Source organism: Platalea leucorodia (genome assembly GCF_965183815.1).
Source record: "Platalea leucorodia genome assembly, chromosome: 6".
Classification (NCBI taxonomy): Eukaryota; Metazoa; Chordata; class Aves; order Pelecaniformes; family Threskiornithidae; genus Platalea; species Platalea leucorodia.
Window position 1 is genome coordinate 30,113,793 of NC_138828.1, and position 14,656 is coordinate 30,128,448.

General features: G+C 40.2%; 2 protein-coding genes across 15 annotated transcripts in view; one reads left to right on the forward strand and one right to left on the reverse strand.

Moving 5' to 3' along the window:
* INTS12 (integrator complex subunit 12) overlaps positions 1–14,656 on the forward strand; it is a 55,012-nt gene that overhangs the window by 19,686 nt on the left and 20,670 nt on the right. For 3 of the 14 annotated variants that reach the window (XR_014228650.1, XR_014228652.1, XR_014228653.1), the window contains exons 9-15: positions 942–1,042; positions 1,227–1,744; positions 4,173–4,281; positions 6,857–6,945; positions 7,124–7,665; positions 9,861–9,917; positions 10,570–10,674. The gene's annotated coding sequence lies outside the window, so the exon portion shown is untranslated. Of the gene's footprint in view, positions 1–941; positions 1,043–1,226; positions 1,745–4,172; positions 4,917–5,310; positions 5,332–6,856; positions 6,946–7,123; positions 7,967–8,057; positions 8,146–9,860; positions 9,918–10,569; positions 10,675–11,666; positions 11,752–14,656 lie in introns of those variants that run through there. The other 11 variants (XR_014228651.1, XR_014228656.1, XR_014228658.1 and 8 more) reach the window with 11 other exon arrangements.
* Positions 7,009–14,656, reverse strand: part of ARHGEF38 (Rho guanine nucleotide exchange factor 38) — a gene marked incomplete at its 5' end in the record, with an annotated part of 36,611 nt that continues 28,963 nt past the window's right edge. Inside the window, 5 exons of the mRNA XM_082316296.1 lie at positions 7,009–7,216; positions 7,994–8,253; positions 8,435–8,633; positions 9,737–9,877; positions 11,493–11,813. Of these exons, the coding sequence (XP_082172422.1) occupies positions 7,031–7,216; positions 7,994–8,253; positions 8,435–8,633; positions 9,737–9,877; positions 11,493–11,813 (1,107 nt within the window). The 3' untranslated portion in view covers positions 7,009–7,030. The remainder of the gene's footprint in view (positions 7,217–7,993; positions 8,254–8,434; positions 8,634–9,736; positions 9,878–11,492; positions 11,814–14,656) is intronic.

The window sequence follows — 14,656 nt, forward strand, 5'->3', positions numbered from 1 at the left end:
TCAGAGGGAAGACTCTGCTTATGCATGCTTTCCCAAATCTGCTGGAAGATTTACTAGCAAGTGTTACGGAACTTCTTCTAACTGGGTATTGGCATGGGATCTTTCAAGGCTTGTGTGTAGATGGGTTTAAGCCTGGGGAGAAGGGTTGCATTTCCAGATGCAATTTGGAGAGAAGGGTCAGGGCATGTTGGAGATTGAGAAGAGTCTTAAGCTTATGGAAAGTTGATTCCAATCTCCTGGCTGTAAAAATATATTCACAAAGAAATGCTAGGGCACAGACCTTACCCAGCTATATTATGGTACCAGACCTTACCCAGCTATATTATGGTACCTGTTTTATCCCTTGAGTTGCAATTAGACAGAGGAAAAACTACAAACCACCACACCAGTTCTGATGTTGCACAGTGTCAGATTTGTATTAATTGAAGACCCATGGCAAGCTCCCTGCTTGGGTTTCAGGTTGGCTAGCCTGCCAACAGTGCCTGAAGGCGCAAGGGCCAGGGGCTGGAACTTGGGAGGCCAAGTATTTGGATCCATGTAACCCAGAACGGGGATCCGAATATCCCGCTGTCCCTCCCACAGCATTCATGGGACAAAGGGTTTGTTTGATTTGGGCAGGGGGCAGAGGTATTCAGAAACTGTTTTTCCAAGTATTTGAAATAGTAATATAAAGTATGTTAAATGTTAAAATAGGTCAAAAATATTTATAATAGCATAGACTTTCAAATAGAAAGGATTGCTCAGAGATCTGAATATATTCCTTTAGCCCTTTGTGAAAATGAGGGTTCATGTTCTGCTTTCATAAAGAATAATGAAAAAAATTGTTTTTTTTAACCCTGCATAGGAAAAGTTTCCTTGTTATACCGCATGACGTATTGCACACAACTTTCATGGGCACTATCATATACGTGTTTACATCTCTGTGTTTCATTGTTATTTAGTGTCTCAGTTCCAGGAGCAAATGAAGCAGATGCCACGAGATTATTGCAAGAGAGAAGCTGTGCCAGAGCAGAGTTGCATCCAGACATCAGCAGTGTCCAAGGTGACTTGCAGTAGTATCTTGGGTCCTCTGCCTAACTACCAATAATACTATGAACTCGAAGTGGCGGAGGGGTGGAAGGAAGAGGAATTTGTCTCTGTGCGTGGGTGTTGTTCAAGCTGAATACGTTAAATTCCCACTTCCAGAGCCTTGGGTGGGATCAGTTTTGTCTCTCTTCATTTTGCAGAACACAAGCCCCCTCCACCCGCCAGCCTCAGCACGGTCTTGCACTCGGCCGAGCTGCTGTTACAGAGGAGGTTTGTAGACGCTGTGACTGCCTCTCAGCAGCTTCCTATGGAGGCATTCATGGCTTTTTCCTGACGAGACCTGGCTCTTACACCCACAAGCCTCCCTTCAGCTATTTCCACGTATCCTGCCAGGTTCTGTTACGCTCCTTCAAACCTGTCCCAGCCACATGTGAGTTGCATGTAATGCTTTACTACCGCAACTAAGACAGGTAGTTGAGAAAGTATGAGGTCTTCCAGCTCTCCAGTCGCACCCCTGAGCTGTTCTTCACAGCTTGTGCTCCCTTGCTTTGTCACAGCTGCTCCAGTTTTGTTTGGCTCTCAAGAACTGGCTCAGGCGGAGCACTGGAAAAGGATCTCGAGTCTTGCTGTCTGTGGCCAGCACTCAGCAATCCTCTCTCCATTCCTTCTGTGATGAGGGGAGCATCTCTAAACATGAAAACATTTCAGACTTTCGTAGGTAGGTGAAAGCTACAGCTTTTCTTAGCCATCCTGTATTTTAAGTGTGTGTAAAGCTGACACATGCAGCTATTTCCCATACCTCTTTTCCCTTCTCCAAAATTAAGATTTAGGCTAAGGTTCCTTAAATATCCAAAGGAATAGTTTCATTTACTCAGGATTGCCTTAGCTACCTGGAGAATGTGCATGCTTTTGCAGCTATTATTTCCTGTGGAGGAAAAAAAGAAAGGGTTTGTCTTTGTAGTGCCTGTGGCTTCCAGGGCGATTTAAAAATAACAGCAGGAGGAGGAGGAGGAATCCAGAACTCTTACTGCTTTTTCGATCAGCCCATCCTTCTTCCTCTCTAGCACAGAAGGTTTTTAATGGTGGTATAGTAGGAAAAGACACTGAAGCAGTTTCTATTAGCAAACAGAAGGCATGTTTTTTTCCTAAATTTTAATCAGAAGAATGTTGCCTACGCTATGAAGAAGAGTGTGAAGATAGGAGCACTCCGGCCGTTAAAAGAATCTATGTAAAGTGTTCACTCTAGTAGTAAAACCTGCTCCCACGGGAAGGTTCAAGGTGCTAGCTGCCTCTGTCTTGCCTCTGAATATACATATAGTTTTGCTTGTGAGAGTTCAGGAACTTACGTCTGAACTGTGAGGATTATTTTAGGTACCATGTATGGGGTGAACAAAGGCAGAAAAAAATGATCTTTGTTTTTAAATTGTGGTACTTAGTGCCATTTAAAATACCTCTGAGACCTGGTTCAAGTGTATCCTGATGTTTGTACATCTATAACTCTGGCATGGGTTGACTGTAGGTTATCTCCTATTCATTTAGAATAAAATAACTTGTGCTATACCTTTTATGCATGCCTGTCTTTTCCCTCTAACAAGGCCAAGTCTAGCTGGACTTGCGGATATCACTGTATTAGCAAAATCTGCAATAGAGCTGCAATTTGTATTGGCAAAAGACTTTCTTCCACTGTAACTTTCCCAGCTTCCTAAATGAAATATAAAGTCTGCTAGTGTTGGTATAAAAATGTCAGTTAGGATTGTGATTCTTTGAAGTATTATATCAGGAAGGATTTATAGCACAGACCTGGTCTTTTAAATCAAGTGTTTAGCTTGAATATATAAGATAGGCACTACTGAAAAACAGAGTAGATTGAAGGGAACAGTGGCTTTCTGCTTTGAAGTTACAGTTAGGATGGAATTAACAACTGTATTTTGAGGAAAGGAGTCTGTTCTACAGGATTGTTTGACTGAATTTGCACATCAGGTTGAGGAATCCAGTGTAGGGCAGAAAGAAGGAAGGCCCTTCTGAATTTTGAGAAGCATACCTCATATTCAGAAGAAATAACTGGAAAATAGTCCTGTGATTTTGCTATCCCCAAAGCAAATTGGTCTGTGATTTACTATAAAAATAGCTACTTGACTTTCCTTATCCGTTTTATAAATTGGTATGGTAATATTTTACTTCCACTTAAATATGATGTTTTTTCATAGATGCCCAAATGCTGATACCCTTAGTAATGTGAAACGATAGGTTACTTTGATTCCATGAGTGCTCCTGGCTGGACTAGGGGATGCTGGTGATATCTGGGTCTAAGAGGAAAGATCTAACACAAAGGTCTGTAATTTATTTTAGTAATACAAGCTTTTATCTATTACAACTCATGACAGACCTCTGGCTGGACACAGCAGTAAATAATGGTCACGGCCTCAGGAGCAGCTAGAAAAGAACAGAACTAAGCTGACATTTGGAAACTTGAAGTGTATTTTGAAACTTGCTCAGTATTTTGATAGTGTTTGATGACTTCTAATGTATTGATAGATAAGTTAGGATCCATACTGGAAATGCAGTGTTTTATCTGAGGCACCTGTCTGTTTCCCCTGCTCTGCTAATTTTGTAGCAATGCCTTTTATACTTCACAACAGAAGGCAGATCTTGGATAGCATATAAAGCTCTTTGCTTCTGGAAAAACTTCTTGTTTAAAAAAAAAAAAAGAAGAATCATATCTTTGCAAAAATAGATTTTTATTATTACAATAATTTAAAAGAAGATTTTTTTCACCATTTCTGAACAAACAATATTGTAAGAGGAATTACCAGTAATAGATCTACAGGCACAAGGATTGTCATGGCTGTGTTTCCTATTGCAGGTGTTAGGTCCGCTTCACGTATCTACATTTTTACGAGCTATCTTAAAATGACAGCAAAAGTATACTTTAGTGTTTGAAGGAGGCAATTACTCAGTGAAGCTTCCTAAGATGAAAAGTCAGAAGGAATAATTCTTCAATCTGTGTTTGCATTGGAAAGGTGAATACTTACTTAAGGTTCACAAGCACTGTCCAAGCAGAGGGAGACGGTGAAGCACGCAGGTGCCAGAGATCAGAGCCAGAGACTCTGTGCTGTTCATTGGCTTGGACATTTTCTGTGTTCCAGGTTATCGATGGCAACACTTAAAAAATATTCCCTGACTGGAAAAACACTTCAGTTTGAGTGGACCCAATCTTGGAAGTACTTGTACATGCTTATTGTCACAATGGTTCAAGTAAGTAAAACGCACACTTGGGTAAGTGCAAGACAAGGAGTTCCCAAGTCCCACGGAAGTTCAATGAAATTTAGGTGGCCAGCTCCAGTTTATTTCATCCTTCATTCCTTGTTACTTCAGGATACCTAATGAATATTTTGGAGAGCAGCATTTGAGTACACTTTGAGACACCTTCACAGAGCCTGATTTTTTCATGGGGAATGGACCTAACACTCAAAATCAGAGCTCTCCCTATGACTCAAGCTGAGTTCTCAGAGCTAAGACTTCAGAAATCTTTTTTTCCTGACTCTGGCCCTTAATTAATTTCACTGTCTGAAATACAAAACTTCATCACTGTGCTTACATGACTGCATTAAGCCTATTAAGTACAATTCAGTCATTTCTTAAAACTGTTTCAACTATTGCAAAGTATAGATCATCTCCAAATAAAATATTCTAAGTTGTAAGACATACTGAAAAGCTTCTTGTGTGCATCTTCCCCATAACCTTAAAATATGAAAGCCAAAGCAGTGCAAATTTAGCAGGGGAGAGTCTTTCAGTCCATTCTTCCAAGCTGATAACTGCCTCTCCAAAGCTTCATTGTCTTCATTTAACTAAAGGCAAACTTTTCCGTAAAAACAGCTACATCCATTAATAAAATGAATGAGAACCTTTTTTGCTTGCTGTGGAAACAGCAAGATTTAAGTGCATGAGGTGATGTACAGTTAGGCAAAATAATGCATTATCTATTACTGCTCATTGGATTGCAGTAGTTCACAGAGTTTCACATACCAGTTTCTGGATGTCCATCTCAGAGAAATCAAGAAGTTTCTCTATCATATGATTTAATCCAGCATAAATTTCAGGTTCTCATCTCTGTGGTCCACTGCATTCATCTTCCAAGCAAGACTAAGAACTTTCTTTACCTTTTTAGGAAAATTATATGAAAATTTGGGACACTAAAGAAAATGAAACTATGTTCATTAGCGTAGCAAGAACTATTGCTTGCATTGACTGCCCTAACTTTTCTCATCCTTTCTTTGCTGACAGGTTATTTCCTATTACATCTCGGTAAGGGTTTTGAATCATTTCATCTTCATACCCCACCCTTCAACTAGAGGAAGTAGAAACTTACACAAAAGCTTTAGAGCAATTTCTGTATACCCTTGATCAGCAACATTCCCCCCCCGCCTTAATATTAATAGTGTTGTCATTTTAATGGTCAGTCATTAATAAGCAATTATGCAGCAATACAGAAAATACCTGACAGGAGTTTACCTTCAATTACACTATCTGCTGCAGGCATGGTCACTTTTTTGTTTCCTTTTTGCAATGCTTAGCACAAGAAGGTCCTCACTTATCACTAGAGGACCTAAGCACTGCTGTATCGAAATAAATTGTGATGAACACTCAGTTATCGATGGTAATAGCAATGAGTTGTTGTTATATCACTATTCAGTCTAGCTCAAATGTAGGGCACCAGCCTGACCTAAGGATCACTGTAGTCTGTAAACCTAAAGAAGTACTACTTGACATTCAGGTTTTTTGTTTTCTGTGCTCATTGAGGATGCAATGCGAACTATATTAACTTGTTAAAATAGCCTTGACCATTTTAAAGATACTTTAGCAAAATACAGGGCTTTTGACTCTGAATTCCGCAAACAGTGAATCAGTTCATTGATACATTCTTTGCTGTTGAATCTAACATCAGACACTTTGAGAATTATGATTTTTTTTTTTTCCTGGAAGAGAAATTTTGATGCATCTTAAGTCCTAGTGTATTTACTAGACATTATGATATCTGACCTAAGGAGTCAGATAGGCAGTAAATACTCATTGAAAGGCACTGCTTGACTTTTTTTTTTTTTTTTTTAAATATCTTAAAAAAAAAATTTCCCAAGTCTAATAACACAGGTTTCATTTCACTACACAGATCTTGCACTATAAAGCAGTTAGTGTGGAGAAATATGTTGAATTTCAAACCTGGGGCACTTTCATATTGCTACAAACTGTTTCCTACCATACGAAGTAGTTCTGTAATTCTTCTGAAAATTATAACTTCTTTATTTCATAGTACCTGTTTCTTGTGCCCACTCCTTCCGTCCCGCCATTTCCATACTTAACTAAACATACCTTCTTCCCTGGGACCAGCCACTGGTACTACCACATTTGGTATGTTTTAAGTTTAAATGTTTCCTACAAAAATGAAACCATTTTTCTTTTCCCACTCCAATAGTCTCCACTGAGAAAAAGGTTCATTATAAAAGTGGCTGAGGATAAAAACAGACTACCAAAAAGCTCAAATTTTAAGACGTGTTTATGTTCATTGAGATAGCGATTCAGGAACAATTCAGCCTGAACTTACAGCATCCCTGAAGACTGAATTTGTCCTTTTTCAAGGCTAATTCTCTTCATCTTTAATATTATTTGCTAAATATCATGGAAGAAAAACATAATTTTAGCTGTGATTTGTACTTGTAGGTTGACTTTGAAGTAGGATGCTTTGACAAAAGAGAAGATTATGGGGTAATAGAAAAGCAAGCTCTTCAGGATGTTAATCAGAATCAGTCTTCCTGTTAAATGTTTCCTCCCTCAGGTCTTGACAAGGTGATGGCTTTCGGAGGATGGAGGTTCTGAATATCATATGTGTGCTGTACCAGATACCATGGCTTCTGTCAATCACTTGTGAGTTTGCCTTGCTTGCTGCAAACCATAGTAGATGATTATTCTGTCTACTTCAGAGAAACTGGCTCAATGGGCCTTTCTGTTCTTAAGCGTATGTCATCTTCCCAAGATAATTAGATGGTACGTATCCTTTCTGACCTTTTGCTTCTGCTAGCCACCATTCTTTATTGCCACTCAGGTCAGAAAACCGAAGTATCCTAACCTTCTGGTACTCCTGAAGACTGAGTTCCTGATCATTTCTTGCTTGAAATGCGTAAACAGCATAGAAGGTCTGAAAAAACAAAGCCACAAAAACCAAAATCTGAATTCAGAAATGTAGCCACATCTTACCCTGTCATTGTGTATTACTATGAATTCTGTATGCAGAAAATCTGTAATAACGTATGCAAACCAGCATGCAACTACCTGGTCTGCAATTGCTAGACAGACTACAACGAACAGGGCCAAAATAAAAAGTAAAATTGAGGGATCTGAGGAATTGTGTGTGGGGAGGAGCAAACCACGCTCCAAGACCTCATCACCTTACTACGCTAGTAATGTTTTCAGCTCACACCAAGTGCCTGTTTCTGTTACACCAAGCGGCCTTGGACTGGACGGAGAATTTTCCAGCAAGGTTTCCTCAGGGAGAATCACCTTTCCTAAAGCTCCTGTACTCAAATGTGGCACATGGGTCACTTGTGTGCCTTGCTGATGAGCATTGCCACAGCTTTCTTGTCAATGGTAAGTGGAAAAATCCCCCAAACCGAGCTATTTTGCAGGTTCCTGCTCTGTAGGAGAACCTTGAGGTGTTGTATGTGGGGTGGGGTAATGCAACAGTGTGTTTTCTGTGAGACAGGATGACGATTCACGGTTTAACTGGTTATTATTTCCTACCTACTAGCTATTTAAGAAAAGCAAAGAATGGAGAATAACGAATTCCCATGTCATACTGACAAATTAGTGCCAGTCTTTTCCGGTGTAAAACAAAGCCATTTAAATTATAAGCAGTATAATTCTAGATTTGAAATAGGAGCAACAAGAAGACAGCCACAGTGTGGATCATACTTACATGCTGATCATCCGTATCTTGAAAAGCATCAGTCCCTGTGCCATTAATTGTGGGATTTTCGCAGAAGTGAAGAGATGAGCTGCTGTCACTCTTCTTGTGCCCCAGACTTCTTGTGCTGCTGTCAGCAGAGGGCCGTGAAGAGACAAAGAGGCTGATATTATCAAAATCATCATCACCGAAGCCGTTCTCTGCTACATCCTTCTGCACTTTGGCTGGATTGTAAGGCCTCAGGAAGGAGGAATACACATACCCTTTAAGGACTAGACACCAGAATAAAAAGAGAGAAAATCAACAAGCAGCAAAATACTGCTAAAACCATTTCAAAACCAACTATTTTATGCAGCTGTCAGTATGACAGAGGCAAACAGATGGGGCCAGAATGAAAAGAAATCAATATCCCAAAGGGAAGCTGTTATTGGGATGTTTGTGCAGAGAACTTACTTCCTGTGTCAACAAGCCATCTGCTCGTACTTCCGAAGGGGTCCTTTTGCTCCACAGCAGCCACCAGTTCTCCTTCATGTAAATCAATATCAAATTCCTGCGTGGCATTGCACTTGCGCTTAGCTTGGTATAGCAGTTCTGTGCTGTACGTAGACAACAGCTTGGACCTGTGGCCTTCTGTTTGACGTGGGGATTCGAGCTGAAAAGCAAAAAAAATTATTCACTGGGAATAATGCTGAGGCCATTTCTAGAGCAACACGGATGCATAAAAACCAGTGTATGCTGCATGTGGCAACTGACCCTACATTTTTACACACAGATCAAGGAGTTACACAGTTATATGTAACCAAATCTCCTTTGCATATGCAGCAAGGACCTGTCCAACTGCTATATTAATAGGTGAGCAATAAAGGGCAGATTTTAAAGAAATATAAATGTAGGAATTTCACTAATTAAAGACCTCTTAGTCTGTCCTCTGCTCTCAAAGACGTGGTGTTCTGTCTGTGAACTGTCACTTGCTTAATTGTTTTTCCATAGCAATGATCTTAGAATTCCTATGTAATATCACAAAAAAAGCATAATCCAAAAATCAGCTGAGGTGCGCTAAGGTCACATAACAACTCGCATGATAAGAAGCCATTAGGCAAAAAAAATCAGTGGTACCCAAACGGTCTGCTTTTTGTGTGAGACTACCTTGCTAAATAAGGGCGAGGTGCTATCAACTGCTGGAAGCATATTCACTCAGATTTTGGTTAGAGGGCAGGGAGGGAGGTGCTGCACATCAATGGGATCTTAACATACCACAGAAGCAAGAGCACATGTGCCTTACTGATGCTAAAAGGAATCCTACAGCTTCCTCAGGTTCTCCTGTAAATCTGCACTTGAGTTTTCATTTTGCTGTAAACTAGACTCCTAAAAGCTCTGGAAATGTCTGATAAACACATAGCCACAGCTGAGGATGAAGGAAAAAAATGTTCTGAATTAGAAGACTAAGACGCACTGTAAAAGTATTTAACAAAAGAAGTAATCAAAGTTTACATGTACAACCTTAGACTTAACATGTGCTTAAAGACCTAAGGGTTATCAGAGATAATTTTAAGTGGATTTTCAAGATAATAACATGAAAACAGAGGGAAAAATCTTCAGAAGTTACTGGTCAATGGACAGCTTCATTTCAACAACCTGATCCAGAGTCCCAGTGAAGAGACCAAGCCCAAACCTCTAGGTGGCATAAAAATGGATTTGTTTCAAAAGCAATTAAAAGGGGATGCTTCACACACAATTCAGATGTATGGTACTCACCGGAGAAGGGGCAGGTTTCTTTTTTTCCAAGCTCAATTTTCTCTCAATAAAGGTTGCACTGCTGTTTTCTTTTACAAAATTCAACTTGTGAACCTCCTCCATCAACTGATTCTGCACTTCACAGATGCTTGAGGAAGACAGCTGCAAACACAAACGTGGGTTAGATCTCGTGAACAAAATGGTAAGGAGATTTGAGAGGGCAGATTTGGTTTAATGGGCTGAACGCTAGGAGTCAGGAAATCTGACAAGTTGCTGCTATTTTCTGCAGAGCCGATCGTGTGCTAGCTAAGAGATGGAAAGAAAAGAAAGGTCCTTGCTTAAAGAAAGTTTCTAATGATTGCTATTAGATTTAACGACATACTAATTTAAGTTAAATCATTAAAAATATTCTAAACAGTGATGAAAATGAACAGCCTTGCACTTATGCTACTGAGCCACATGCTTTCAGATGCAAATGTGCATCTTGGCAGCTATCGGAGTGGCCAATGTGCTGTAAGACTTGGAGTAGTTTACCCTACTGCTGTGTGTTTGTGCAACTGGGTGCTGCCACCAGGTTAAAAATCGTTGGGTAAGCTGAAGCTCTGTCTGTGGCACTGGATAAGTGCTTTTGATCTATGCCTAACTCCAAATGTATTTGCTGATGTAAACAGAAAAAAGAAGGTAATTTTGTAGGCAGAGCCTCACAGAAAACAATGCTCAATACAACAGCTTTCAAAACATGAAATGGTCAAATTACAGGGATGCAGTTTCTTCATGCGGGAAAAGCCTTCATTTTCCCATTAAACAGCACAGCTCTATGTTTTGATCCTGACCTCGCTTTCTTAATTTTTCAGCTGCCCCTGACTATAACGTGCTATGTTCAAGCTTTGATGGCAAGGAATACTCCAGAATTGCCTCATCACAATGTGTTTCCTATCTAGCGTCCTGCCGCAGTTCAGGTGAGTAGACTTGGATGTGTGGGAGGCATTGTTGTAGCCGTGTTTCTCAGGGATTCAAGTCCTCTAGGCAAAAGTACAACAAAACTGAAACACTGTAGGATTTTCACACAAATTAAGAATAATTTCTCAACTTCAGTCTTCCAGTAATGATCATAGTGCCCAGAAAGAGTAGAGTAGGCTGGAGGAACTGATGCCCTTCTGTGTAGCTCAGACAGGCATCTTTGGTACTTTTGGCTATGTAAGTGAAATGATTTGAACTTTCTAAAAATGCTGATGTAGACAAAGCTATTCCTTACTGCCTAGAGATGTCTGCAGGAGCTTCTGCAGCATATTTGAGTTTAAAAGCAACTTGCTTTTCACAGAAATTAGTTCATCAGATCTCCTAACCTGCTTCTCTTCTGCAGTCATCTGTGACTCTGCAGGTCTAGCAGCAACAGGAGTGTTCATGTAATTTCTTAGAATTTCTCTTCCTGTGTTTTCTGGGCTACTCAGGGTAGATGCTAAGAAACAAAGACTAAAATGCTACCAGCTGCCTCCTTTTTGCCTTACTGTAATGTTCTTGCCATTACTATCACTGTAGCAGCTGGAACAGCTGCATTAGGATCATTCTCGACGAAAAGTCCAGGCCTGACAAAGCTCAGAACTTAACCTTTCCTGAGCTTGCAAGGAGAAAAAAAATCCCAAACCCGACTGTGCTTAGCAGAACAAACGAAATCAGTGTGGTTTGCAGGTATGCGTCCTACATAACTCTAGCCAAATCATACAGAAAGAAAAAGGACAAATAAAGGCAGAGCTACACCGGTTTGTAATGTACTTACTGGAACAGGCACCACCACAGCAGAATTTGATTGAAGTGCTGCAGACATGATATTCCTGAGGAGGGTGATGAAGCAATGCAGGCAGTTCAACACAATCTTTTTGGCTGCTCTGTTGAATACCTGAAGTTCTTCCACTAACTGTGCATTCAGAGCCTCATAGTCTTTCTTTGCCAGGTCCAGCTCTTCTCCTGTTGACCTCTGAAGGTAGCTGTTGTAGTCCAACAACTTGTCATAGCGCTTCTGGATGAGCTTCTGTGGGCCTGAAAACAAGGCTTGTAGTGCTGAGAGAGGAGTCAAAACAAGCTTGTCCAGCCGAGCCACCTGGAAAGGTATAAAACAGACCTATTTATTACTTTATTCAAGAAGAAAGTAATAATAACTTCAGACCCAGTAACAGGTTAAGCCTCATGGCAGTCTATCAAGCAATCTATTAATTACTCTTCACAAAGCATTGCTGTCAGAGGCAACTTCAAGCAGGGTGTAGCATGAGTTAGAATCTCCTTCATAACATGGCAAAGGAGAGGTAACAGTTTTGCAGCTTAAACTGTCTGGTAATGGTCCCTTGGAGTATGCAGCCTGCGGTACTGCCCTTAGGGTGTTACCACTGAGGAAAAACTGGGCAAGGATCAGTGAAGTGGTCCAATAAACCCAGGATTTCCATAATTGGAAGGCCCATGCCAATATACAGTCTAGAGACAATGAGGTCTTGTTAAACGGCAGTCTTGCAGTCTTGAATGCTATCAAAGCTTTTTTTTTTTTTTCCTGGAAACAGCTGTAACTCAATTCCTGTTTAAGCAAACACAAACAATCACTTGATTTGATTAAATTATGTTATGCTTGTTGGTTTTATCTCTAGTAATCAACAAAATTAGACACCTGGTAAAAAAACAAAGTCTTTCTCAGACTTTTTCATTAGTCTCTAATTGTCTCAAGGGATTAATATTGCATGAAATAAAATTTATTTTTGTAAGTCACTTGTTCAAATATAGCACAGGCTTGTAGTGAGTGAAACTCATCATCATATTAAAGCTCTTGGATGTTCTATGTGAATTAAGTTGTTGGGTTGAATGTGAGAATAAAAGAGCAGCTGTCCCTCTACCCTCCGTAACACACCACAGTCGAGGACAGATCCATTTTAGCACCAGAATTGCTCTCCCAAGGCCAAGATGAGGTACACTGGCTAGATAGTTCCTACTTTATTTCCACGTGAAAAACTGGGCTGTGTTTAGCAAACCAATTTTTGATGCATTAAGAAACCAATTTTTCCAAACTGCTGGACCTGATTTCTGGAAGAGAAGAGGCTATTGTAGATTTCTGCCCTAAAATTTTCACTAAAATATAATGAGAGAGGAAGCTATTCATTATTGACAAATGTACAAAGGAAAAAAATTTAACCTGAGCCCATGGCTGAGATCTCTGTTGGTAATACCCTTTCAGGAAGACATGTGAAGAACACTATGGCTTGTTCAGGGAGAACATGTGGTCAACGGCCAGCTGAATACAAGCCAGCAATGTGCCCAGGTGGCCAAGAAGGCCAACAGCATCCTGGCTTGCATCAGAAATAGTGTGGCCAGCAGGATTAGGGAAGTGATGGTCCCCCTGTACTCGGCACTGGTGAGGCTGCACCTCAAATACAGTGTTCAGTTTTGGGCCCCTCACTACAAGAAGGACATTGAGGTGCTGGAGCGTGTCCAGAGAAGGGCAACAAAGCTGCTGAAGGGTCTGGAGAGCAAGTCTTTGTGAGGAGCGGCGGAGGGAGCTGGGGTTGTTTAGTCTGGAGAAGAGGAGGCTGAGGGGAGACCTTATTGCTCTCTACAGCTACCTGAAAAGAGGTTGTAGTGAGGTGGGGGTTGGACTCTTCTCCCAAGTAACAAGTGATAGGACGAGAGGAAACGGCCTCAAGCTGTGCCAGGGGAGGCTTAGGTTGGATACTAGGAAAAATTTCTTCAGTGAAAGGGTAGGCAGGCACTGGAACAGGCTGCCCAGGGAAGTGGTTGAGTCTCCATCCCTGGAGGTGTTAAAAGACGGGTAGATGTGGTGCTTAGGGACATGGTTTAGTGGTGGACTTGGCAGTGTTAGGTTAACAGTTGGACTTGATGATCTTAAAGGTCTTTTCCAGCCTAAACAATTCTACGATTCTAACATCTACCCATCGTGCAATGTCAGGACAAAAGTTTTTTTAAAAAAAAAAACTTATACATAGGATAGAGAATCCTTGTAGTCTTGTAAATCCAAGACACAGAAATAAATAGATAATAAGTAGAAATTAACATGGTTAACAACAACGTCCACAGTTAAATAAGATAAAGTTGTTTTTTTTTTTTTTAAATTATGTAGACCTTCAGAATAGCTGGGTCATGAGCCAAAAGGAGGTACAAAATTTTTTCTGAAAAGAAGGTTTTCTGTTTCATGTATTGTGGAATTGCTTCTGCTTTTCTTTGATGTTTCTGAATATAGGGGCATCTTCCATACTGGACACACTCACCGCTGCAATGATAGATGGGTACTCTTCTGCACTTTATGCACTCGTTCATTGTAAAGATATTGAAAATATCTTTCTGATTATTGAGATTAATTTTTGAGATTATTTTCAAATGCAGGAACTTCAAAGGAAAAGAAAGACAACATCTTAGTTCCCTGTCATTATTTGGGAGGATGTGGTCTGTCAAAGATCCTTCTGTTTCTTGGCAAACTCCATTTTCAGTGTTTTGGAAAGGATTGAATGGTTATATTTTAGTCAACTCAAACCTAGGAAAGTATAAGAAAACCTCCATCTCTGAATTTTTCCAGCTTGAGCAGCTGTTTGAAGAAGCAGCCTGCCGCATTTTGAAGAGACATTTTAGTCTATCTATCTTAGTAGAACCAGGCATTAGTGTTCATTTGGACCCTGAAAACAAGAGACTAGTTGAAAAACTATTACCTTTTTTTTTTAATTGCTTTTTAATTCCTATGGGCTATATTCAGATTTTTCATGGTTTCCTTATATGAAGGATAGTAACTTACCCGAAAAGGTAATAAAGCTGAGATTTTTCACAGATCTATGATTCCAGGAGCTAATAGTTCATGAGCACAACAAAGATCACAAAAGTCACTCTAAAACTGCAAGTGTTGGTAACAAAAGTAGCAAAGGAAAGATCTGCTCTTGTCTCAAGGTCAGGTGAAAC